Source organism: Rhinopithecus bieti, unplaced genomic scaffold, assembly GCF_001698545.2.
Source record: "Rhinopithecus bieti isolate Rb0 unplaced genomic scaffold, ASM169854v2 scaffold_63316, whole genome shotgun sequence".
Classification (NCBI taxonomy): domain Eukaryota; kingdom Metazoa; phylum Chordata; class Mammalia; order Primates; family Cercopithecidae; genus Rhinopithecus; species Rhinopithecus bieti.
Genome location: NW_016824497.1, coordinates 83637 through 111082, shown reverse-complemented (window position 1 = coordinate 111082; position 27446 = coordinate 83637). Strand labels below are relative to the sequence as shown.

General features: G+C 39.6%; 1 protein-coding gene across 2 annotated transcripts in view; it reads left to right on the top strand.

Annotated features, from left to right (window-relative positions):
- The window catches only part of ITGA6 (integrin subunit alpha 6), a 79268-nt gene extending 52581 nt beyond the window's left edge, over positions 1 to 26687 (top strand). The window contains exons 10-26 of one of the 2 annotated variants that reach the window (XM_017862363.1): positions 348 to 446; positions 694 to 755; positions 5406 to 5566; positions 5738 to 5881; positions 7624 to 7739; positions 7869 to 8058; positions 8150 to 8233; positions 8331 to 8410; positions 8564 to 8641; positions 8729 to 8831; positions 10076 to 10249; positions 11588 to 11686; positions 11783 to 11893; positions 11990 to 12088; positions 18349 to 18474; positions 22105 to 22234; positions 24485 to 26687. In XM_017862363.1, coding sequence (XP_017717852.1) covers positions 348 to 446; positions 694 to 755; positions 5406 to 5566; positions 5738 to 5881; positions 7624 to 7739; positions 7869 to 8058; positions 8150 to 8233; positions 8331 to 8410; positions 8564 to 8641; positions 8729 to 8831; positions 10076 to 10249; positions 11588 to 11686; positions 11783 to 11893; positions 11990 to 12088; positions 18349 to 18474; positions 22105 to 22212 — 1834 coding nt within the window. In that variant the 3' untranslated portion in view covers positions 22213 to 22234; positions 24485 to 26687. The remainder of the gene's footprint in view (positions 1 to 347; positions 447 to 693; positions 756 to 5405; positions 5567 to 5737; positions 5882 to 7623; positions 7740 to 7868; positions 8059 to 8149; positions 8234 to 8330; positions 8411 to 8563; positions 8642 to 8728; positions 8832 to 10075; positions 10250 to 11587; positions 11687 to 11782; positions 11894 to 11989; positions 12089 to 18348; positions 18475 to 22104; positions 22235 to 24484) is intronic. The other variant, XM_017862362.1, reaches the window with a different exon arrangement.
- Positions 26688 to 27446: the final 759 nt, after the last annotated feature.

Sequence of the window (27446 nt, the reverse complement as noted above, 5' to 3'; positions counted from 1 at the left end):
AACAGAAACAGACTGACATGTGTCTGGAAGAACACACAAGGCTACTTGGGTGTTTGGGTGGGAATGGAAACAAAGTATTTAAAACTCTGAAACTCCTACATGTTGCACATGTACTCATATAAGTGTGTACGTTTTTAAACAAATATTGTATAATGAGGCTGTGCATTATATACATTTATATCTATTAACAGTTATTTTCTTCAGCAATGGGGGAAAGCGTCACGTGTATTTTTTTCCTGTGTCTTTAAGCTGTGCTGGGCAGCTAAGGATGCCATCTAGTATGTGAATTAGTCTCACATTCAGGGTAACAAGAGGCTGAGCTTGTTTTTCACTCCTTTTGTCTTCAGATCCAGGCCTGTGATTAATATTCAGAAAACCATCACAGTAACTCCTAACAGAATTGACCTCCGCCAGAAAACAGCGTGTGGGGCGCCTAGCGGGATATGGTGAGCGTCTCTCTGTCTTGGGATCCCCCTCAGTTTCCCACCTCCACTTCATGATGACTCTGTTGTCCTGAGGAGCCACAGGGAAGATGTCGGGGGAGCTGGGCAAAGGGAAGAGGGTCTGTCAAGTGTTTCTATAACATGTTGATCATCAGTGGGCAGTGGGGGGATTGGAGAGCTAGGGAACATGTTGGGTTTTTTCCACTGCAATAATGGATCTTTTAAGAAATATGTGTTTGATTTTATTCAGCCTCCAGGTTAAAGCCTGTTTTGAATATACTGCTAAACCCGCTGGTTATAATCCTTCAATATGTAAGTACCTAGTACCTTTAAAATATGTGTATTTTCTGTCTGCCAGGTTGAAAGTTCTGCATAAATCACAGAAAAATAAAACTGCAGTGGCCAACATGGGTCTGTCAATTCTTGTGTAAAGAATTAAGTGTATGTTTTGTCTCCCTTGTAATCAGGAGGGCACAGCACAGTGAGGGAGAAAAAAAACTCTACTTGGTCACCGCTTGAGTTTTCCAGAGCAGATGGTTTAGGACAGAATGGCTTGGAAAAGTACTTATTTGCCACCACAACCGTTTCCTCTGTTTCTGTCTTTGAAAAGCAGTGTGGAAAATTGATTTTGTGGTTGTGAGGTGGTGGGTGGTGGCTGGTGGTTGTGAAAGGGCAACGGCATGAGCCAGAGCACGGCACAGGGTCGCTGCCAGGCTGCCTTCTGCTCCCCACGCCTCTCCCTCCCGGAACACCCGCCCTGTGTTCCCAAGAGCAGGCCCTTGGGGAATTTGCAGGCCAGCCCTGAGAGGTCAGAGACCTGATCTCAGCTTTGATACTGACTGGCCCTACAGCACAGGGCAAGTCCCTTAACATTTGAGTTTGTTTTCTCATCTGTTCAGAACAATACCTAATAGTCATTAGTGCATACAGTTGTGCTGGAGATGAACTGAGAAGACATGAAAAGCAGTTTGTCATTTATTAGATACTGTTCTGCTTCCTTTCTTTGTAATTCAAAATAAGATTTTTAAAATTAATTTTTGTGGGTACATAGTAGGTGTATATATTTATGGGGCAAGACAGGATTTTTGACAAGAATTTTGACACCGTTAATGATGCTCTTTAACAATAGTGGCCGTAGTAAGCTCTCCTCTGGCATGTTTTAATAGCAGCCACACTTCTTCAGCTGTGAGTCACCTGACCCCTGGCTCCAGAGTCAAGGCCAGGGGCATAGGAATTCCAAGAAAATCTTTTCTCCAAAGTGGAAAGTGAAAAGTATGAGGAAATTCTCATCCCAGGTCTGGCCATGCTCCTGGCAGTTTGGGATACTGGTGTACTGTATCTGCCACCAAGGGACACTTTGTGAAGACCAAGGTCATTCTGTCCTTTGATATGGTTGTTAGCCTTTACGATACTCTGAGGTAATGAGTCCTCTGAAGTGTTCTTCCTGTTACCTAAAGTAGTACTGTTTTCTTTCTTTAAAATGGTGTCCCTTATAATATTCCAGAATGTAACCTAATTCAAATAACCTAAAGGTGTTGCTTGAAACAGGAAAAAAATAGCCACATAAGCACTAGGGTTTGCGACACACGTCATGGCTCTGTTCTTAGCTGTACTCTAATTCTTCTTTAATTTTATATGAAGTTTTATATAACACTAATAAATGTATCTACTAAGGCAACAGAATGAAGATACTGACCTGTGATAAAGTTCAATGAATTATGAAAAGGGACAGTTTAAATAAATGTACTATCTTTAATTTTTTTTTAAGTCCCCCTTCACCCAATTCTCACTGTCATAAGCTCACTTAGCCTTCATCTTTCCAGATTTCCAGCTGTCTGCAGGTGGTTTCTCCGTCTCCCTGTCTGTGGGGTCGTCTCCTGCTGTGTGGTCTCTCCACGGGACCTGCAGACCTTGCATGAAGCATTCTTAGAGTGGATGGATTATGACTTCGTGCACAGGGGGAGCTGTGGCTTTTTTGCTTTGCTTTTTGACGCAGCCAGCATTTTGTCGAGTGTAGAAAGCAATTCTTTGTATGACTTTTAATGACAAGAAAATGTGTTCTGTGACTCTTCAGGATCTATCATCCTTTCAGTATCATTTGTGTTATTTTTACCCAAATGCCGTACCACCCCACTTGGATAACAAGCCCTTTGCCAGTGTTTGAAATGAATTAGAGAGACCAGAAGAAAACAGTGATTCTTTGACTAGGCAGCCAGAGAAAAAGGGGAAACATTTTTATTCTATTCTGATGGCCATTTTTTCAAACCGCTCTCAGTTTGACTGTAGATGTGAAATCTCATTAGAGCACTCCTTGTCTTCCCCCAAATTAATCACCTATATAAAATACAGACTTTCTTCTAGCTGTAGCGCAGCACTTGATGCCATGTGTATTACTTTTACGTTATGTAGCTACTCCATTAACCAAGTGTTTATGGATGGCCTATTATGGGTGAAACTTTCCTTTGAAGACATTCAAAGAACATTTGCTTTCATGGCTTTTACGTCCACAGTAAATTCTAAATGAATTAAGACAGAACTTCTACAAAGCTACATAAGTTAATACATCTAAAATCTTCTCCCAGTATCCAAGAATGTGAGCTTATTGTTTGACCGGGCTGCTTTAACTCGGCAGTCCTCAGATGCGGTGTTCCCTACATATAGATATCTATAATTGAGCCGTAATGAGTGTTCTACTTGGCTTGCCCCTCAAGGGGTCAGCAAAGGTGGCCTGCAAAGATTTTAAGATGATATGGACTGTCTGGAGGGTTAGGGAAGGTTAGAGTGAATTTGGCAGATAAGCGGTTTTCCTGCACCCACACCTCCCATACTTTTGCTGTGAGGGGCACTCAGCGTGTGAGCCTTGATCTGGTTCATTGTGAAGCTAGCAGGTCATTTACAAATGGATGATGTCAAGGCTGCAGAGGGCCTAAAGTGGGGGAGCATTCCATTTGGCAGCTGTGACATTTAAGAATTCTCCAGATGGACACAAAAATTACTATTGAAACTGTCAGTGTTTCTGAATTTTGGTCTGAATTGCTCACATTCAGCATAAGAATGTCACATCGTGTGTGTGCGCATGAGTGTGCAAGTGGGGAACCAGTTACTTCCACTTCTGTTCATCTGTTCTATAAATCATATGTCTATCAGGTGTTGTGCTAGTTGCTGGGGACTGTGGTGGGGAATAAGACTGATGTGGTCCTTGTCCTTGTCCTCGGCTTTGCCCCACTGTGGAAGAGAATCAGGAAATCACAGCGTAGTGGGTCTAGGTGTAGAGACTGGAGAGATGGAATACTCTAGGATCGCGAGGAGAGGCCAGGACAGGCTTCCTGGAGGAGATGAGGTCCAAGCTGAGATTTGAAGGGGGAAGAAGCAGGCCAACCCTGCTGGGAGGTGGAAGGGGAAAGAAGGGAAAGACAGCTGGCTGAGGGAAGGAGTGACTCCTGTAGTGGTCAAGAGGCAAGTGAGACCTGGGCATCTAAGACCCTGTGGAAAGCAATCACCTTTTGTATTTAGACTTAGAAGCTGGTGCTGCCTCTGTCCCTCTCAGTATGACCCCAAGCCTCCCCAGAAAAGGTCTCTTCCAACTCTAAAGTGAATATTAGAATGTGAGTCATTCATTTTCTGTGTTTTCTGTAGCAGATTTTTGTCCTGGAGGTTGCCTTCTCCAGCCGTCCACACACTTTGGTTTGCCTTCCCTTTTGATGGTTAGTGAGTGCTTAATGAATCTAAGTAATTTAAGTATTGGCTCATGAAAAACACAGTTAGCAGCCACATCTAATGAACCAACAAAGAATGCGTTCTGAAGTCAAAAAATGAGATTCTGATTGTCCACATCCTGGCTTCCCTCCAGGTTCCATTAGTGTAGGTTATCAAGAACAGGCTGTGCCTTCTAGCCCAGTGCAGGGTAGGCAGTTTAGTTGTAGGAGCTATATTATGCTGACAGGCCCTCCATCCACTCAAAAATATATAATTTACCTCTTAATTATTTTTTATCTTTATTACTATTTTGAGAAAGTTTCACTCTTGTTGCCCAGGCTGGAGTGCAATGGCATGAATTCGGCTCATTGCAACCTCTGCCTCCTGGGTTCAAGCAGTTCTCCTTCCTCAGCCTCCCGAGTAGCTGGATTACAGGCATGTGCCAACACGCCCAGCTAATTTTTGTATTTTTAGTAGAGACAGGGTTTCATCATGTTGGTCAGGCTGGTCTCAAACTCCTGATCTCGGGTGATCCACCCACCTCGGCCTCCCAGAGTGCTGGGATGACAGGTATAATTCACTGCACCTGGCCTCTTTTTTATTTTTTAAGGTAAAGGTCTCATCCTACTGTTGAAAGACTTCTCCGTCTCTAAAATATATTATTCCTCTTTTTAGACAACTATCCTTTATCAGTGCTTCTTAAAACTTTAATATGTATAAGAATCATCTGGTGATGCTATTACTAATAAAACAGATTCTGGTTCTGTAGGTGTAACTGGGCTTGAGGTTCTGCATCCTCACAGGCCCTCAGGAGATGCTGCTGTTCTAGAGAGACCTTTTCCAAATAGCAAAGGCACAAGGCCACTTGAATAAGCAGTGACTGTTAAAAGGGAGAAGATCAGTTTAGGTCCTCAGGGGGAGTGTTGGGTTCTTCCACTTATCCTTAGTATTCTGTGGGTTCATGAGCTTCAGCCAGAAACTGATTCTTAATAACTGCTGCTGCTGAAAGGTTTTAAACTTGTTCTTGAGCTCCCCCAGGTGGCACAATGAAAATTTAACTTTGAAACATTGTTAACAGCAAAAGGAAGGAAAAGACAGCTTGATTTGAACCATCACAGTTGTGTGAATGCATATTACCAGGAAATATGAAGAGAAACAATGGCAATGTTTTCTATAAGAAATTAAAATCTTAAAAGGAGTTCAATATGTTTGTGGCTGGATTGTGCATGAATGCACTTACATTAATATGATTTTAATTTTATCTAGCAATTGTGGGCACACTTGAAGCTGAAAAAGAAAGAAGAAAATCGGGGCTATCCTCAAGAGTTCAGTTTCGAAACCAAGGTTCTGAGCCCAAATATACCCAAGAACTAACTCTGAAAAGGCAGAAACAGAAAGTGTGCATGGAGGAAACCCTCTGGCTACAGGTGAGGGCTGTGGACAGTCACATCTGTTTTATGAAGAGGACAGAAAAAGGTTATATGGTGATATACAGATTTCTGAAATTTATTCTAGCAACCTCTTAATACAAAATCATTGTTTTGGAATTCCCCAGTAGGATTTATACCCCCACTTAACTGTGACTGCATGCTTTTCAGGATAATATCAGAGATAAACTGCGTCCCATTCCCATAACTGCTTCAGTGGAGATCCAAGAACCAAGCTCTCGTAGGCGAGTTAATTCACTTCCAGAAGTTCTTCCAATTCTGAATTCAGATGAACCCAAGACAGCTCATACTGATGTAAGTCTCTCTGACTCTCATTTTGCCAAAGTTTTTGCCATTTATGATGCTAAATCAAATGTCTTTGAAGGGAATAGAACTAGTGATTTTCTTTAAAGGCCGTTCTTTTGTGTTAATATGTTTTTAATGTATGCAAAGTTAGAGAAGCCTTGTTTCCCAAATTAGCAATAAACACATAAAACATGAAATACAATTTGGGGCCAGAACGTATTTTCCTTCTTCATTTTTGGCCATTATAACTTATCGAGACTATAAATGGTAGCGCTTACATTCTCACACTGTTTCTCCATTAGCTGTACATAGAGAGAAAAATACATTGTATTTGACAATAGAGAACACTGAAATATAGAAAGCAAATACGTTGCTAGTCAGAACATTAAAATCAAGGAATAGCAAAATTCAGCAAAGCAAAAAAGTATAATTAGCATACAGTAGTCATTTAATGCCTAATATAGCCTAAGTCATCTTTGGAAGAAAAATGTTTATTAGATGGCCTGCTGGATACTTCATATGAGGTGGGGTCTGTTTGCTAGGGGTTTAGGATGGTTAAGATGCAAGGTTAGCCTGGGGAGCTATGACAGCTTGATTTGGCATTATGTTCTTGCTTTCAAAATCTAATTGATGGCCAGGTGTGGTGGCTCATGCCTGTAATCCCAGAAATTTGGGAGGCTGAGGCAGGCAGGTCACTTGAGGTCAGGAGTTTGAGACCAGCCTGGCCAACATGGTGAAACACCATCTCTACTAAAAACACAAAAGTTAGTGGGTATGATGGCGCATGCCTGTAATCACAACTACTCAGGAGGCTGAGGCAGGAGAATCACTTAAACCCGGGAGGTGGAGGTTGCAGTGAGCCGAGATGTCACCACTGCACTCCAGCCTGGGCAAAAAGAATGAGACTCCATCTCAAAAAAAAAAAAAGTAGTTGATGATGAGTGTCTGTCCGCTCTGGGGCTCCTGGTACCGGTGCCTTACTGAGGCAGCTTTGCGGAAGTGAGTCCTCACTATCTCAGGCGCAGGAGCTGATGCTTACATCTGCACATTGTCAGTCATTTTTGTCACCAAATATAGTTCCTTATATTTCTGTATATCTTTATGTATTTTTATTATTATCATGTTAATATTTCTTGTGTACATTCCCAGCTCCATAGCTAGAGATGATTTTCCTATTTATCAGTATGATTATCAAGCACCCATTAGCATGGTACTAGCATGCCGTTTGCTTACCTGACCTTAAGCTGTTTCCTCATCTCTACAATGGGAATCATAATAATGGTATCTTTCTAGAGGCCTGTCATGAGGATTAAATGAGTTAAGATATGTAAATCGAGTATTATAATCGTTGGCATGATCATTATTATTGATACTTCTTACAGTAGCCCTATAAAGTTAGAATGGTGGTATCTCCACGTGACCTGTGATGAAACTTGGACTCTGAAAGGTTAAGTGACTTGCTAGCTAAGTAAGGGGTAGAGCTGGTTTTCAAACCCAAATCTTTGTGGCTGCTGGGTCTCACTCTTCTATACCACACTGCCACCATGCCCTGGTCAAAGTGTTCTTCAAACACAATTTTACTAAAGGACAGAATGGGAATTCGATGTGTGACAGAGTACATTTAAAGCTTGAATTCTGCAATGGTAATTGTCACACAGGGAAATGAACTGTGTGGAATAGCCAGTCACCTACATCGATGCCTTCCTAAGTCCTGAATGGTGTAAATTGACAATAGTTTCGTTTTCCTACAGGTGCACTTCTTAAAAGAGGGATGTGGAGATGACAATGTATGTAACAGCAACCTTAAACTAGAATACAAATTTTGCACCCGAGAAGGAAATCAAGACAAATTTTCTTATTTACCAATGTAAGAATCGCTCTGTAGCACTAGCAAAAATGATTCTGGCTTCACAGTGGCTTTGTGTTAAGAAAGTTTACTGGAAACGTATTGAGGACTTTGCCTTTTTGTTCTTGTTTTGTTTTGTTTTTTTAATAGTCAAAAAGGTGTACCAGAACTAGTTCTAAAAGATCAGAAGGATATTGCTTTAGAAATAACAGTGACAAACAGCCCTTCCAACCCAAGGAATCCCACAAAAGATGGCGATGACGCCCATGAGGCTAAACTGATTGCAACGTTTCCAGACACTTTGACATATTCTGCATATAGAGAACTGAGGGCTTTCCCTGTAAGTATTTTTAGAGACCAGCTGAGAAGGAAAAAGCCAACACTGTGCGGCAAATGGGTGGATTGTGACCTAGTGCGTGTTTCTTTTACAGGAGAAACAGTTGAGTTGTGTTGCCAACCAGAATGGCTCGCAAGCTGACTGTGAGCTTGGAAATCCTTTTAAAAGAAATTCAAGTGTAGGTGATGACTTCATATACTATATTTTACTGTTTTAAATACCATTGCAGTGTCAATATGCATGGCCTGTGTTAACAGCTATTTATGTTTTTATAGGTTACTTTTTATTTGGTTTTAAGTACAACTGAAGTCACCTTTGACACTCCAGATCTGGATATTAATCTGAAGTTAGAAACGTAAGAGTTACATCAACCTCTTCGTTCAGAATTATTTCATGAAAACATGGGCAGTCAATGAATTGGCCCTGATCTACCTCATAAAAGAAGTCTAATTGTAGTGAGAAAACTGACTGGTAAAATACAACCCTATTGTTTCCTTTTCATTTTCAGAACAAGCAATCAAGATAATTTGGCTCCAATTACAGCTAAAGCAAAAGTGGTTATTGAACTGCTTTTATCGGTCTCGGGGTAAGTGTTTGTGTTTAGCATAACAAATCAATGTTTGAAAGAACCATTTACAATCCTCACAAAAACTGGTGTTTTTTAATTTGATAGAGTTGCTAAACCTTCCCAGGTGTATTTTGGAGGTACAGTTGTTGGCGAGCAAGCTATGAAATCTGAAGATGAAGTGGGAAGTTTAATAGAGTATGAATTCAGGGTAAGTTTGAGCAGTTGGTCTTTTCATTATACCAAAAGCTGATATATACTAGGTATGGTCTTGAGTATGTCATTTTAATAAATCAGTAATATTAATAAGCATTATAAATAAATCATCAGTTAAAAATTAGTTTGCCAGCTTTTAAAGAACATACTGGCTTTTAGGAAAAATTTCATGCCCTAGGATGGAGAACAACTGTCACTGTTCAGAATCCAGTTCAGTTTAGAATGTGTTATGATTTATTCCTTCCTCCTTTATAAGGTCATCTTTCTTATTGCTTGTATTTGAAAGAATATTAATGTTATGCCTGCCTTTCACAAGCTCGGTTTTGTGGTGAATGTAGATTTGGTGTATGCCTGTAGGAAAGGCAGTGATTGGCTCTGAACCATTTCAAAGTAGGCAATCAGTGACTGTCCTTTTGAATAAACATAAACATATGGTACGTAGTCTGCTCGTAACTCACACATGGGTTTAGGTCTGTGTGGCTGAAATCACATTCCTGAAGGCATAGTGACCATTGTGAAAGCCTCAAATGGCAAGCATGGGCCCACCTCTGACTCCAGCAGAATGAAGAGGCTGAGTTCTCCTCTGTGTGTCTCTTAGCATTATAGACACAGCTGGGGCAGGTGGTGGTGGTGGTTATGATCTCTATGCAGGTGCAGTTGGAAAAGAAGTCTCTGGATTCTGGAACAGTCTCTACACTAAGAGGGCTCTTACCGCCTGCGTTTGGCTTCTGCCGCAGGACGTCGCTCTGTTTCCAGCTTGGACTTTCAGATTTGTGGCTGTCCTGATGGTTTTGCAGAATCTCCTCTGGGACAGAGGCAGCTTCATTTTTGCAGTGGATGGGGTTTTCCAAAAGCAGGTTGTTGGTACACTGCCTTGGCCCAGGCCTTGTCATTGGCCAAGCAGGATGGTTACAGGGCAGTTCACAAATCCACACATGATTTTCCCTGGGCATATGTTGAGAACATGGTATATCTACACTGCTGATTCTGTTGCATACAGCAGTTGTTCCTAGAATGAGTTAGCTATCGTTTGTCCTTTGACCTTTTGTTTTATTTATAAAAATCTTTAGGTATAAGTCTTTATTTTGAATGGCCTATCTATAGTCCATTTTTGGAGCCTGTGCTTTTATTATAGGATTATGCTAGATATTTTAGCTTCTTTCTCTTGGTAATAGGAGCTGCTACTTAAATTTACATTGAGAAGATTAGACTGAGATAATATGTATTATTTTCTAACAGGTAATTAACTTAGGTAAACCTCTTAAAAACCTCGGCACAGCAACCTTGAACATTCAGTGGCCAAAAGAAATTAGCAATGGCAAATGGTTGCTTTATTTGGTGAAAGTAGAATCCAAAGGATTGGAAAAGATAACTTGTGAGCCACAAAAGGAGATAAACTTCCTGAACCTCAAGGTATGTTGGTAGATTTATCTAATGTCTCCATAAATGCAAATTAGAGAAACTCACTTTTTGGGGGAAAATCATTACTGTCCTTAGGAAACTGGCATTCTGGCAGGTGGATTTTTTCTTTGGTTGTCACAATTTCTCTTTTCTAGTTGAGTAACTGAGGCAGGCTGAGGCATTTTTGCTGGTTAATGACCATTATAGTACATAAGGCAGAGTCATTCAGTGTTTTCTGAGGCAAATGGCATTTTCTGACGTCTCGTCATGACGCAGGAGAACTGGGGGATGCTCCTGGGTAATAGTAGCGGCTATTACCCAGGGGCCAGCCAGTGTTCACTCCAAGTAGAACCAGACTCATTGGAAAAGATAATGGCATCTTAGCAAGTAACCTTGAAAGCTTTTTATGCTTATTTTTAAAATAGTAATTATTTATTGTGTACTTATTGTGTCTCAGGAACTATGCTAAGCATTTTGTTTGCATTTTCTCATTTCATTCTCTGGATGGGCCTATGAGGGAGTTTCATTATCCCCACCATTTCACAGATGAGGACATTAAGATTCAGAGAGCAAGTAACTCTCTCAGCCACTCAGGTGTTAAGAGACAGATTCCACATTCAAGCCCTGCTCTGCCTGATGTCAAAGCCTGTACTCTTAACCCCTCTCTATACTGCTCCATGCTTAGATAACTGGCCTATCATTTCTGTTCCAGTCGATGAAGGTTTGTGTGTTTATTTCTTTTATTTTAAATTCTAAGGTGACTGGGTATGGTCAGTGATCAGAGTTGGTGGCTTAGGATGATCTTCTACTCATCAGTGTTAAAAATCAAGATAATCCATTATTACTAATCTTTGCTATATAAGGAAAATGCAATTTTAAAAGTTCTTGTATGGCTTCGTTTTCATTGCTCTGCTCTGAATGAGCTATATAATGGGGCTTTTTGCTTCTTTCTCTATTCTTGAGTATCACTTATTCCTTCAAGATGTGCTGACCACCATGTTTTAGAAACAGAGCTGGAGGCTAGCGATACAGGAATATTTGATCTCTGATCTCAGTATGCCCACAGTTTGGTGGGGATATAGAGAAACAAAGAAAGCATATTTCTTTTCTCTGAGTTTTAGGTCAGAGTGGGAATGAATTACTTAGTCCTATGAGTAAATCAATAAACTTGAATTTAGAGTGATAATACTTGCTGGTTTTACACTTATTTCTGTGCCTTTGGCAGGAGAGAGGCCAATATTGTTGATTATCTGAATCTGGTACTGTTCAGGAGGGTATGCTCAAGAGGCTTGTATAGTAGCAACAAAGAATTATGTACATTGGAACTACTTTGGATATGATTTTTTTTAGGAGTCTCACAACTCAAGAAAGAAACGGGAAATTACTGAAAAACAGATAGATGATAGCAGAAAATTTTCTTTATTTGCTGAAAGAAAATACCAGACTCTTGTAAGTATTTTTCAAGAGCTGTGAATATTTGAGAGGATGAGGGGAAGGACTCCTTCAACAATATCTTTTGATGACCATTCTTCCTTTTCTCTCTAGAACTGTAGTGTGAACGTGAACTGTGTGAACATCAGATGCCCACTGCGAGGGCTGGACAGCAAGGCATCTCTTATTTTGCGCTCGAGGTTATGGAACAGCACATTTCTAGAGGTATGGCCTTGGCGTGAGGCTGTCCATGGAATTAATTTGCCTCTGCCTAGGACACTTCTCACTTCCCTAATGAATGCATTAACCGTCTCCAAACAGGAATATTCCAAACTGAACTACTTGGACATTCTTGTGCGAGCCTTCATTGATGTGACTGCTGCTGCCGAAAATATCAAGCTGCCAAATGCAGGCACTCAGGTGAGAGGTTCCCCAGCTTCATTCAGGTTCAGAACAGGTCTCTCTTCCTTGTACCCCACACTCATGTCCTGAAGTGCTTTGGTGCTCCTTTCCCTCATAGCCCCATTACAGAGAAAATAGTGTCTTAAGGTACTGGCACTACAAGCTGTATTTTAATAGAATCATTGAAAAAAAGAAGTAAATCTAGGGTCATCCAGTTCAGCAGTGCCCATGGGAGGTTTGAGAACTATTGGCTCTATTGAAAGAAGGGTATATACCTCACAGCCCTTTAGAAACCTGTATCTTGTACCATCTCCAATGCTGCAGCCATTGGTGTAATGCCCCAGTGATGGCCCATGCCATGGCCAGCTGTAATTATTAGAAAAGATCTCTTCATAGCTGAATCCTGAACTGAACCTTGTAAAGTAGGTCCCTGGTTATTGTCTCTCAAACAAGTCTAAAATAAGTTCTGTCTCTTGACCATGGAGCAGCCTCTCAAATAATTGAAGGAAATGGTCATGCCTCCTTGGATGTTTCTTATTCTTCTCAGAGCTTACGCACCCAGCTCTTGAATTGTGTGTCACATTGGGCACAGCCCAACCGGCTCCTGGCCTCTCTCTTCCTGGGCAATGCGACTCCCACGTGGACAGAGCAGCTAAGGTGGGGTCTGCTTGTCCCACTTACCCTGGGGCCTTTACCTCTCAGCATCTCGGCACCACACTTCTGTCACACCTACCTAAAATTTGGTTTTTCAAACCATTGCTGAGCAGCATGTTTGAATTTCTAGCAGCTGCTATTTTTGTGTTAGTGTTCTACCGAAACTTCCAGGTGTTTTCATGAGAATTTGTTGTCAAGCTGTGTTTCCAGTATCCTGTCCTTGAGCCATTTGTAAAAAAATAAACGTATGCCTTTAAGTGTATCCTTATATCTTATGTGATTTGCTTTCGGTCCATCGTTTCAGTTTGCAAAGTAACTTTGCATCTTGCTTCATCATTTGCTTTCTCAACTTTCTATCCCTGAAAGTTTTAAAAACTGAGAAGCATGTGCTCTCTCTTCATCCAGGTAATGACAAATATGTTGAACAGGACTAGTTGTAGAACCTTGCAGTGAACCAATAGTGAGGGGTTCCCTGTGGGAGTCTAGAACCCACAGGGACTTGTATAAAGATCTCGAGGCAGAATGACTGCATGTCATGGTGGGAATCGTGAATGGGAATATTTTGCAAAAGAGACCGGAGAAAGAAATACTGTGAATTACTGCTCTTAATCTGCCAGTCTACTTACGGAAATGTTCTGGCTTCAGTCATTTAACTAGCTGAAAATTCAGGGAGCCTCCCCAATCATTCTGTTTTCTGAAATATAGTGGTCCTTATAATTTGTTATCCAAACAAGAATACATTTTTGATATTTACTTTTTTGAGATGGAGTCTTGCTCTCTGTTACCCAGGCTGGAGTGCAGTGGCACAAACACGGCTCACTGCAGCCTTGAATGCCTGGGTTCAAGCAATCTTCCTGTCTCACCTCCTGAGTAGCTGGGACCACAGGCATGCCACCACGCCCAGCTAATTTTTCAGTTTTTTGTATAGCCAGCATCTCACCATGTTGCCTGGGCTGGTCTTTAACTCCTGGGCTCAAGCAGTCCGACTGCCTCAGCCTCCCAAAATGCTAGGATTATAGGTGTGAGCCACTGCACCCAGCCTCAGGATACATTTGCCTGAGAAAAATGCTGTACTGGGAAAGCTGCTGGGATAAATGGTATCAACCAGCACTGTCCCGGTCTCTCCAGGACATATCAACAGGCATCATAAGGGACTTTCAGATAAACCACACCTTCCCTAAGGATCTTTTCTCTGCATCTATAAAGGCAGCAGGTATAGCTTTCTATAACTGTAAATCAGCAACTCTGAAAACCACTGAGATTTCAGAGCTAGACAGAGAACACTTTAGAGGGAAGGGACTAACATTAATGAAGCCTTAATAAAATGTCTACAACTTACTAGATACTTTATACTCTATCATTTAAACTTCAGAAGAATGCCAAGGGTAGACACTGTACTCATTTTACAAATAAGGAAGCAGACTCAGAGAGGGGATATAATTTGAGACCCTTGATTGAAACCCATAATTGTCTGACTTCAGGGCTTCTGTTCTTTGACTTTGTGACACTTGGTCCCCAAATCTCAAATTTAGATAAGAAAACTGAATCCAAGGAAAGATATCTCCCCCTCAGGGTCACTCTACCAGCAAGTAGAGCTGAGACTAGACCTTGGGTCTGATGTCTCCTTTTCAAGTGCTCTCTTCTGGAAGATGATGGAACTGGGGGCCCCAGTATCCAGTCTAACGACTGGGTCACAAATGAAAATGAGGTTATCTTGGGCATTTTATGTTCTTAGAGCTTGGAGAACTCATGCCTCCCAATGGGAATTGATGTCTTCACAAATTGGTAGATTTGTGAATGGGTTACTGGTCTCATATCTAGAACCCATGTCTTTTGAAAATTGAGACATTTTCTTAACTTCTAGTCTTCTGATACCTTTTCTGTTTTCTGAAATACAATAGCTCAGATGTCATATCTGCACATTTCTTTAGTAGTTTAAGCTGTAGTTTTTCTGGGCTTGAAGATCTGAGCTTAATTTGGCTTAAAAAAGCAAAAAAAAAAAAAAAAAACAAAACTTTGTTTCTTTATAACCCAACCAATTTCAAGAGTTTTGTGTTTACCTTTTAATAAAACACAGTTAAACTTTGGGAGCCCAAGGCAGGCGGATTGCTTGAGCCCAGGAGTTGGAGACCAGCCTGGGTAACATAGCAAAACCCCATCTCTACAAAAAAAATACAAAAATTAACCAAGTGGGGTGGCACATGCCTGTATTCCCAGCTACTTGGGAGGTTGAGGTAAGAGGATCACCTCAGCTCAGGAAGTCAAGGCTGCAGTGAGCCAAGATTGCGCCACTACACTCCAGCCAGGACAACAGAGTGAGACCCTGTCTCAAACAATAAAAAACACTTTTAAATTAGGACACTATTATAATGAAGTCAGGGAGAGCAGAAGTCACATAATTGAGCCAGGTAAGCCATACTATGTTTTAGCATCAATTAAATTAAATCCATCTTGTTAATAAACACCTATGAAAGGCACATGTATGCCTTCCCTGTGCTAAATGCTAGAGAAGCAAAGCTGGGTAAGATACAGTGTCAATTGTTAAGAATGTCATGCTGTAGGAGACAGAACCAGGAAAACATTGTCAAATGAGCCAAGGAAGTTGAGGTGGATTGTTTATTGGTTGTATTTATATGTCCCCACTTATCCCTAAAGAAGCAAGTAGAGAGTATCCAAGCTGTCAAATGTAAAAGATACAAAACTATCTTTTGTTTTCATTGGGTGACTTCCTGTACTGAAGTTCAGTGAGAATAGTGGGTGGTACATTACAGAGTAATTTAGAGAAGGTATTTTGGCAGCTGACAAGCTAATGTGGTCTAAGCACTGCCCACTGGTAATCAAATTTAATGCATCAACAGAGCTTATATCTCTCTTCCCCTTATGGGCACATGGTGGATGAGCTTCACAGGTGTGTGTCATCCCCATGGAAATAACTACATTGTAATGAAACCAAAGGTAAGAAATTATTTTTGGAGTTGTAAAGTTCTTACAGTAGTTTCTACTCACCTATTCATCAGTAACAGTTGGTGTGACAAGACAGAACAAGGCTTGGAGCTCTAGGAATCACAGCCCGCCCTTTGTCTCCCATCTTTGGTCACCTGGCTCTATGGCCAGCTCCCCCCTGTTCTCAATCCCAGCTGGAGAATGACTGTCATGCCAAAAACAAAAACAAAAAAACCCAAAAAACTCTTCAGTTGACAGTTTAAGCAAACTAATAAAATCTTCCTGAATGGCCTCTCGCCCTCCAGAACCACAGAGCACATCTGCCCTTTAAATATGTACCCAACCCAGTCCCTGACTTTGGTCCTCAGTCTTTGATGCCCAGTGAGTTGTTTAACAACATGTGGAAGTTCTGCTGTGAATGGTGCCAGGCCTGGGGCTTAGAGCTTCAGCTGGATTCCCATCCACCCTGCCACTTCAGGCTGCAAAATCAAAAAGTACTTTGCTCATTTGTTACAATGTTGGATCCCAACCATTTATGGGGGTGGCTTTCCCCTATGTCAGCTGTTATAAAGACACTTGTGCACAGTGTCATTATAATAAAGCTGATTGCCCTTGCTGAAGACCAGTTTCCACTCTCCACTTCCAGATTTACTGGAACTTATTCTTACAAATGAGGATGGCCCTTTCACATGACCACCTTGCCCTAAGGACACACTGTATGCCTTCCTTGTGTTAGATAATAGGGCAACAAAGTTAAACAAGATACAGTTTAGGCTAATTGAAATCATCTATTTGGTTTGTTTCATTGTAGTCAGCTTACCAACCACATAACTATTCTATTGCTTCACTGGTCTGTGGCTGTTTCTTCTTCCCTTCTTTGTGGATGTCCCTGTGCTGAACCCAGTAACCTCTTCTTTGTCAGGCGAGGGAAGCAGAGGGGAAGTGAGCCACGAGGCCACCTTGGGGCTCAGAGCTTGTAGAAAACCTCACTTAGAGCATAACAGGAAACATGGTGGCTGATAAAGGTGTTTTATGCCTGCCTGTTACCGTCAGTATAATTGGCTAAATCTCAAGATGTGGTTGCTGTCTATTGAATGTTTAAAGAAAAGCAGTTTTACTGCTTTTAAGTATTTTCTGTAAGTCAGGTGAGGTTGAGAAACTGTTTCCTAGAAGTGGAAAGGGAAGTACTTTGATGAGAGATTTTTTAAAGAAAAACACCACTGCATAGAAGTACCAAAGCACAGTGTAGACAGCAGCATCCAGGGTTCAAAACAGACATAGAATATTTGACTGAAAATGCTCCTCGGAAGTTACATGCTCCCCCTGAGTTTTGTTTCCCTTTATTTTACATTCTCTTAATTCAGAAATATCAGAAACTTCAAACCAGTAGATCTCTAATCAGTGTAGTTTACAAAATCATGTTCACAGTAATCACCAGGTCTTTAGCATGCTTTGAAAAATAGTTCCTGGTATCACAAAAGTTCATTTGCATTCTAAACCCATGTAACTGAGTTGTTGGAATTGCCAGAAGCTGCTTTTTAGGTTTCTGAGTAAACACTATTTCTATTTAATTGGTATTTGCAAACTATCCTATGTTTAGAGTTTAAGCTTCTCAGCAGCAGCAGCAACTTAAGCGCTAAGCTGCCTCTGAGTGGGTCCAGGGTCTAGTCTGTTCATCTACCTTTTTATAGAGGATGGCACCAAGCCATTTCAGGAAATGTTATTGTTTGTGAAGGTCTTTAGTGTGATATCCTAAGAAAAAGGTAAAATGGTGTCCATCAGTCATGCAGCCCCATACCTAGTTTTGTATTTCACAACATCTTTAAAGTTTGAATGAGGAATGTTGGCTACTTGTGCCTAAACTGGCCCTTTTCTTTCCATTGCTGAAAATTAATTAAAAGAAAGTATAGGCCAGGTGAGGTGGCTCATACTTATGATCCCTGCACTTTGGGAGGTCAAAGCAGGAATCACTTGAAGCCAGCACTGTGTGACCAACCTGAGCAACACAGCAAGACCCTGTCTCAACAAAACATTTTTTAAAAAAATTAGCTGTGCGTGGTGGCATGCACCTGTAGTCCCAGCTACTTGGGAGGCTGAGGTGGGAGGATCACTTGAGCCTGGGAGGTTGAGGCTGCAGTGACCCATGGTCACACCACTTGCACTCCAACCTAGGCAACAGAGTGAGAGTGAGACCCTGTCTCCAAAAAAAAAAAAAAAAAAAAAACAGGTATTATTATTCTCAAGAAGATACCAGGATAGATGGAACAGATTGGCTGTTAGATCTGTTTAATTGGGTGTCTTTTTGAGCGGAATTTCTTTAGATAGATACACAGACTGGCTGTGTATTGATAATAGCTGCAACAGGATGATGAATACATAAGGGTTCATTATGCAGTTGTGTTGATAACAAAATAATGTTTTTTAAAGATAAATTAACAAAAAAGTAACCACTTTGTCAGAATACAACCCAGCATTTTCAAGATTCTGGGGAAAGATGTTCAAGCAATGTCTCTTGAAGCAATATTCTGTTAAGAGAAAGGATCTCGCATCAGAAAGTCATCTCATCCATTCGCAGGCTGCGTTGTCCAAAATATATTCAAAAGCAAAATTAGAACCATAAACTCCTGGTGTGAACTCTTGCCACTGTATGTAGTAATGCTGCTTTCTTTTCTGCCCTATAGGTTCGTGTGACTGTGTTTCCCTCAAAGACTGTAGCTCAGTATTCGGGAGTACCTTGGTGGATCATCCTAGTGGCTATTCTCGCTGGGATTTTGATGCTTGCTCTATTAGTGTTTATACTGTGGAAGGTAAGTCATATCTGGCATTTGAATTTCATAACAAACTTTAATGTTTGGAAAAAATGGGAATCAGCACTGATAGTATGTTTTCTTTTTCATTGCTTCCTTTTTTCTAACATTATGAAACTCTTTTGACATAGCGAATTTGAGGAAAATTTTGCCGTGAACACCTGTATATTTACCGATTATTTTGTATTTAAAGTATATTATTTGTACATAATGAGTTTCTTAAATGAGTGTTGGTGTCTCTCACACATAATTTAGCATATTTAGCAAATAACAAATTTAGATTTTATTACTTTAGCATTTTCTTCACCTAAGATTGAAGTCTGGATCTAAGCCAAATTGTTAGGGTGTCATAATAACCTGAATCTGTATCCCTGCTAATTTCAGTTTCTGTGAAGAATGTTCATAGCAGCCATTGGAGTTGGTTATGCTTACAGCTAGATTTGGAGTAGAAAAGTATGACATGAATGAATAACTCTATCTCAAGGGGGGGTCATTATAGCATGTATCAAACATAAGGAAGGTCTAGGTTCAATAAGATTTTCCTCATTAGAATTTGGCCCTTTGACTGTAAATAAAATGTAGTATCTTCCCGATTCTACCAGTGAAGAATCCACATTATGAAAAACTGCATATGAGATGGATACAAACTCTTAATGCCCAAAGATTACAACCTAAACATTTTAGATTATTCCCAGTGAGTGATAGAGGCTTACAGTCCCTTATCTGCAGTTCCAAAAACCTCTGAAACCTTGAGGTATATAATGACTTATTTGGCAATAAAACCTGACATGATGTAAAGAGAGGCTACTTCGAAGTCTTTATCCTTTATGATTAATTTCACTGCAGAAATATTAACATTTTGATTATAGTAGCATTAGGTATGTAGTGCATTACTCTTTTAAAGGACAAAATTTTGGATTCTCAAACATGTCCGGTCTGGAGGGTTCTGCATGAACCAGCAACCCCTAGGATCAAACTATCCTTTTCTTTTCGCTGGATCCAAAAATATAATACATAAGGGTTCAAAATAGTCTTACTTGCAAATATTGAGCATCTGTTTTTGCTTTCTTTTTTTCGACTGACTTTTACCAATCTGAGGTGATTTTCTGATGTCTTCTAGACATGGGATTAAAGCTTGGTATCTGCTCATGACAAAACTCCTCCTGGTAGGGAGTTTCAGCCAGTTTTACCTCTAATGTTTACCTCGGGCAGTAGGTTCCTCTGGCAAACATAGCCAGTCAATATAAAAATTTTTTTCAAGGAGATGCCTTGAAGAAAAAAAAATTTTTTTTTGAGACAGGGTCTCGCTGTGTCACCCAGGCTGGATTGCAGTGGCGTGATCATGGCTTACTGCAGCCTTGACCTCCTGGGCTCAAGCAGTCCTCCCACCTCGGCCTCCTGAGTAGCTGGGACTACATGCCACCACATCTAGCAAGTTTTAAAAATTTTTTTTGTAAAGATAAGGCCTTGCTGTGTTGCCCAGGCTGGTCTTCAACTCCTGGGCTCAAGCAATCTTCCTGCCTTGGCCTTCCAAATTGTTGTAATTACAGATGTGAGCCATTGCACCTGGCCTTGAAAATTATTTTGATATCAAAAGCTGAAGTTGGGGTTTGATATTTGAGGATGACAGTGTTTTCTGGAAGAGGTCATAGGATGGTCTTTTTCAGAGCATTGGCAGCCTTTAATGAGGGTGAGATAGCAGTGGATTTAAAGTTAAGAAACCTAAACTGTATATAATCTTGGTCAAATCATTCCATCTCCTTGGGGCCTCTGTTTGCCTCGGCTGTTAAATAAGTTGATTGGTTAGATGATTTCATTATTTTGGGAGTTATTTTGTTTTTGTTTTTTGAAGCTCTGAAGTATCCAGGCTGTCAAGGGAACTCTAAAATACAGACAACTTATACAACCCATTATACTTCTATTCAACTGAATTATTTAGTATGTTAAAGTCATAGGATTTTAGGGTCAGAACTACAGTTCAGTGGCCCTTAAATTGGATTTTGTATATCCATGTAGAGGGCAAAGCTAAACTAGACAGATGGAGAGATCCCTACTTCAACCACAGTAGTTCAGATTGTATCCATTTTAAATATCAGGATTCTGTACAGGATTTTGTTTGCAGGAAAAAAAAAAAGTCCCTTGGGCTGGTCTAATCACCTTCATTTTGTTAACAAAGATGCTCATGACCAAGGATATTAAGAATGTTGCCAACTGGGCACAGTGGCTCACGCCTGTAATCCCAGCACTTTGAGAGGCCATGGCAGACGGATCACGAGGTCAGGAGATTGAGACCATCCTGGCTAACATGGTGATACCCCATCTTTACTAAATATACAAAAAATTAGCCGGGCGTGGTGGCAGGCGCCTGTAGTCCCAGCTACTGGGGAGGCTGAGGCAGGAGAATGATGTGAACCCAACCCGGGAGGCGGTGCTTCCAGTGAGCCGAGATCATGCCACTGCTCTCCAGCCTGGGCAACAGAGTGAGACTCCGTCTCCAAAAAAAAGAATGTTGCCAATGGAGGCAGGACCAGGCCTCTTGGTTCCTGGTTCATTCTTCCCACCCTATTTACTAGCACATATTATTGAAAGCTGCCCAACAAAACTCTGTACTGATGGAAATGTTCTGGAGCTGCAGCATCCAATATGGTAGCCATTAGTCATATGTGGCTGTGTTAAGCACGTGGAATATGGCTGGTTCAATTGAAGCATAGAGTTTTAAATGTAATTTAAATTAATTTCAATCTCAATAGCCTCATGGAGCCAGCAGCTCCCATATATTGTACAAAGTGAATCTAGGCTTTTACCTTCATGAGTTGCTGGACTAGGAAGCAGTTTTTCAGGAGATTTTATTTGACCATGTTAAATTTTATAAAAGACAGTTCCATGGCCTTATGAACTAGATAAAAGTAAATAGGAAAAGTTCTCTATCACTGAATGAAGGAAATTATAGTAGAAAGTGGAATTATACTTTTATACTCATTTAGAGTGACTTAACTTGAGGAGCATGGGGTCCCTACCATTTAAGGGTTATATGGTGCTCAGAGTTTGGGAAAATGACAGCAATCATTCTTTCATGATGGTGTATTCGAATTTGTATTGTGATTCACCCCACAGATCCAAAGGCCTCAAGTAAATGGCATTTGTTCCATAAAATTTACTGTAAAAGGCAGAAAAATACCCACAGTATATCTATATTTTATTTGGATTTGTGCTTTTACTTAGAGAATTTATTTTCTAACCTTTGTCTCAAACTGCCAAAGTCAGTCTTTTGCCTCTTTTGGAGTTCATATTCTCCTGCAGGAAGAAACTACCCAAAGCTAATCAGCAGTGTATACACGTTTTCCCTATTAGAATGATTTTTGTCCTCAGGATTTCTGTCACAAAGGGAAAAAAAAAAATCAATGAGCTGGCTAGTGTCATCCATATAAATATTTGACCAGAGATGTATGGTGAAGGGTGTATTGAATGTGACAATGAAACAATGCAGTGGCTGTTCACTGTTGGTTGACTGAAAGTGGTCTGTTTATAAACAAGCCACAAGTAGAAAGCAGATTAAAATCTGAGATGTTCTGTTGTTTAGTTCTTATACACAAAACTGTAAAATTGACTAAATACCTTGCTTCCTTGTAGTGTGGTTTCTTCAAGAGAAATAAGAAAGATCATTATGATGCCACATATCACAAGGCTGAGATCCATGCTCAGCCATCTGATAAAGAGAGGCTTACTTCTGATGCATAGTATTGATCTACTTCTGTAATTGGTAATTGATCAATGTTTTTTAATTGCTAGCTGTGGGACCCGCTATGGTTGTGGTAGCTAACTTTAAGAACAACAGCTTGCTGTGTGTGTCCCATTAACAGATGTTTCCAAATGTCCACACTGGCTTGCCTTGCTTGGATTTATTTCACTTGAAAGCTCAGTTTTTTTTTTTTTTTAATGCACAAAGAATTTTTCGTTGAAGGTGAGTTATTTTATGTTGTTGTTAAACATTACCCACAGCAATGAAGAAAATTGCAATCTTTGTACACACACACGAGGCTTTTAGCCCTCCATAGTAGCCCAGTTTGCCATGTGTTATTAATTCGGTATGTAGCATCCTACTAGGGAATTCAAAGATGCATAAGAAATCGCTCCAGATTTCTTGTTCATTTTGGAATTTCCCACAGAAGCTGTGTCGACCGCCTAATTAACCTGTTGCATGTTGGAAATGTGTTTCTCTTGGTGAGGCTTCCTCACTGTCATCTTTTTGTTTTCTTTGCTATGAAGTGATGGGGAAGGCTTGGAATGCTTTTTACTGTTGCTCAGGAATCGTTTTCTGCTAGCTAAGCATGCAGCTTCCATTTCCTGCATATCTCCTACAGGTCAAAGACCATTACAACAAACTATGGTTACCACCACGACGGGCTTTATGGCCAACTTCAGAAGATGATCTTCTACCAAAGTTACCTTCCATCTACCAAATTCTAGTACAAAAAAATGCCCTGAAAAGTTTTTATTGTAATATGTTGTGATGGAGTTTGACCATATTTCATGTACACAGATATTTTATCCAAACTTGGGGTCTCAGTTGATTCTAAATTCAAGTTTCTCTTATTTGTAAATCTAAGGAAATAGGAATTGCTGGTGATTTCTTTCACCGTTTATGTGGGCATAAATCTGAGATGTTCTGTTGTTTAGTTCTTATACACAAAACTGTAAAATTTTTGTGTATAAAATTTTACACAAAATTTTATAGGACAGAATTACTCCTGTAATCCTTTCCATTGCACTATCACAGTGAATCACAACATTGCCATTTCAGCTTTACATATCACCTTTAATTTCCCTCTGTTTAAATGGGGTAGGCAGCAGTCATATTTTGTAACAGATAGGTACTTTGGCTTTTTTTTTTTTTTTGCACAGAATAATAAATCAATCCATGTAGAAATGACCTGGAACAAAACATTTGGTTCATTTTGCCTATTGATTTAGTGATAACTATGCATATAATTTTATCTTGCTCCATGGCATTTTTATAACATCATTCAGCGTAAAAGTCCTGTTACTGTTGATGTCACACAATAAACACATTAATCAACCATTCTATTAATAACTATTTCTCATTCTTCAAAACTGCATTTTAGTCACACACCTTTTTTAAAAGTAAATATATTTCATTAAATGTTTTCACTTCATGAAAAGTAATATATTTCATTAAAAATTTAATCTCAATTTTTTTCAGATATATTCTCAGTAAAATATACTTTGGATCAGATTGAATATTTAAATGATATATATATACACATATACACATTAACAATTTAAAGACGAAAAATTAGGGACTGCTCTGAAATTCAGTGTAGTGATACACTTCTCAAGTCCTATGCAGCATGATTTTTATTGCAGGAAACAGTTACTATGTGATTTATTAATGAAATAGCTTAATTAGAAGCACAACAGCAAATCCAGGCAACATAAATTACATCCTAGCTAATGAGAGGAGTGATACGTGTACTAGAGCCTCAGAGGAGAGAAAAAGATTAAATTGACCTGTTGGAACTCCAGCATATTCAAATAGTAATTAGTAAAATACTTGTGACATGATTTGCATTTTATTAGTGGGAGGGGGCATGAAATAATCTTTGGTTTATGCCTTTTAAAAATTATTCTTAAAATGATATTCTAATCTGATAATTAGATCTTTTACATATAGTGATTATTTTAAAATATGGAAGCACTGTTTTCATAAAGTCTTAAATTGTTAGTAAAGAGGTAGCCTACATTTGTTATAAAATGTAAAGAGAAGATGAAATTGGACTTTTCTTCCAGTTTTACAGCTGTTCTCTTCCGTTGATCCCCCTGGCTGTTCTTTCATTTCAACCTCTTAGTTCTTTCTTAAAAGAAAACCATGTCTTTTTCCCCGTAGTCCAGAGGTAGACATAGCTGAACAGAAAGCTTAGACATTCCCATTTACTGCACTTGCTTCTTTGTGAGATTAATTGGTTTCTCTTTCTCTTTCCCTCTTCTCCAGTGTGGATTCTTCAAACGCTCTAGGTACGATGACAGTGTTCCCCGATACCATGCTGTAAGGATCCGGAAAGAAGAGCGAGAGATCAAAGATGAAAAGTATATTGATAACCTTGAAAAAAAACAGTGGATCACAAAGTGGAACGAAAATGAAAGCTACTCATAGGGGGGGGCCTAAAAAAAAAAAAAGCTTCACAGTACCCAAACTGCTTTTTCCAACTCAGAAATTCAATTTGGATTTAAAAGCCTGCTCAATCCCTGAGGACTGATTTCAGAGTGACTACACACAGTACGAACCTACAGTTTTAACTGTGGATATTGTTACGTAGCCTAAGGCTCCTGTTTTGCACAGCCAAATTTAAAACTGTTGAAATGGATTTTTCTTTAATTGCCTTAACTTTCTGGGTTGCCTTTGTTTTTGGCATGGCTGACTTACATGTGTTGGGGAAGGGTCTGCCCGGTTGCACTTGGGTGACATCCTCCCGATAGTGCAGGTGAGTGTAGGTGCCTCCTCAGCTACACTAACAGTGTGGCCGTCCTAACCTCGGGACTGTTGCGCAGACATCCATCACGTTAGCTGTCACACATCACAAGACTATGCCATTGGGGTAGTTGTGTTTCAATGGAAAGTGCAGTCTTAAACTAAATGTGCAATAGAAGGTGATGTTGCCATCCTGCCATCTTTTCCCATTTCCTAGCTGTGTGAATACCTGCTCACGTCAAATGCATACAGGTTTCATTCTCCCGTTCACTAAAACACACAGGTGCAACAGACTTGAATGCTAGTTATACTTATTTGTATATGGTATTTATTTTTTCTTTTCTTTACAAACCATTTTGTTACTGACTAACAGGCCAAAGAGTCTCCAGTTACCCTTCAGGTTGGTTTAATCAATCAGCATTAGAGTATGGGAGGTCATCGCGTTGACCTAAATTATTTACTACAAAAAGAAAATCTTTATAAATGTACCAGAGTTATTTTAATAACGTATCTATAAATTATAACCTCTCCTTCATGACAACCTCCACCCCACAACCCAAAAGGTTTAAGAAATAGAATTATAACTGTAAAGATGTTTAATTATTTCAGGCATTGGATATGTTTTAGTTTAGAAGCCTGCGTAATGTTTCTGGATTTCATACCGTAACATTCAGGAATTCTTGGAGAAAATGGGTTTATTCACTGAACTCTAGTGCAGTTTACTCACTGCTGCAAATACTGTATGTTCAGGACTTGAAATGGTGAATGCCTATGGTGGATCCAAACCGATCCAGTATAAGACTACTGAATCTGCTACCAAAACAGTGATTCCAGTCAGAGCATCGTGGCTTTTACACTGTTAAATGTTATTGGAACCATTTAATCAGTGAGTCGATATTCCATTTTTTGTTTTGTTTCCTCCCCTATCTGTATTCCCAAAATTACTTTGGGACTAATTTAACCAGAACTTTGAATTGTGTTTTAATTGTAAAATGGCAGGGGTGGAATTATCATTCTATACATTCAATAGAGATAGAATAGATATGAAACCTGATTTTTTTTTTTAATTACCATGCTTCACAATGTTAAGTTATATGGGGAGCAACAGCAAACAGGTGCTAATTTGTTTTGGATATAGTATAAACAGTGTCTGTCTTTTGAAAGAACAGAACACAGTTGTAGTGCCACTGTTGTTTTGGGGGGCTTTTTTCTTTTCAGAAATCTTAAACCTTAAGAAACTAAGGACGTTGTTTTGGTTATACTTTGGAATTCTTATTCAAAAAATATATTTTGTTTACAAAAATTTCTGTAAAACAGATTATAACAGTGTTTAAAGTCTCAGTTTCTTGCATGGGGAACTTGTGTCCCTAAGACTGCTAAGGAGCTGTTACTTTGACAGTTTTAGACCTGTGTTATTAAAAAAAAAAGTCCCAAAAGGGTGTTGGGAGGGTGGTTCAACAAAGAAACAAAGATGTTATGGTGTTTAAATTTATAGTTGTTAAAATGTCATCTCAAGTCAAGTCACTGGTCTGTTTGCATTTGATACATTTTTATACTAACTAGCATTGTAAAATTATTTCATGATTAGAAATTACCTGTGGATATTTGTATAAAAGTGTGAAATAAATTTTTTATAAAAGTGTTCATTGTTTCGTAACACAGCATTGTATCTGTGAAGCAAACTCTAAAATTATAAATGACAACCTGATTTGTCTATTTCATCAAACCAAAGTTCAGTGTTTTTATTTGTGGTATTAATGCCAAAGCAATGGGACTGAGGGTTTTTTCTCTTTTCACTGTTTAGTTGATCCTCAAGTCTTTAATTTTCCTTCTTTATGATTAAAAGAAACCTACAGGTACTTAACAACCTACAAATTGGGAGTTGTCTTTGGATTCAGTGTACCACTTCACTGCCTGTCCTTGTAAGGATAGGGAATTACTTAGCAATGATAACCTGGCATTAAAGTTCTGATGGCTAAGCTGCTTCCTTCTTAGAACACGTTTTGGATGTGGGAGCAGGCTAGCTGTGACATGTGTCATATTACCAGGACTGGTTTGGCAGAATCAACTAGTCAGAAAATATTTTCTTCAGCAAAAGATTTTAGATTTGAGTTTTATGAAACTTCTCTAGCTGGATTATCACAACCTAATACAAGAAAATAATATATTACATATATATAATGCCTAGACAATATAGTGTGCCCTGGCCTGAATAAATGTCCAATATATTAGGCAATAGCTTTCTACTATACTTGGCATTACATAAAATTTTGGCCCTCTTGGTTCTTTGAAGATCAAACAAGTGTTACCACCCAAAGAAATATGTGATTGGCACTTCTTAATGATTTGGGCCGGTGGCTGTGAACCTTTTTAGTCTCAGTTCACATACTGGATATACCCAGATTAAATCACTACAATAATATGTAATCATCATAACCTCATAGAGCCTATCAGTAGCTGTGGTTTGACTAAGGCTATGGCATAA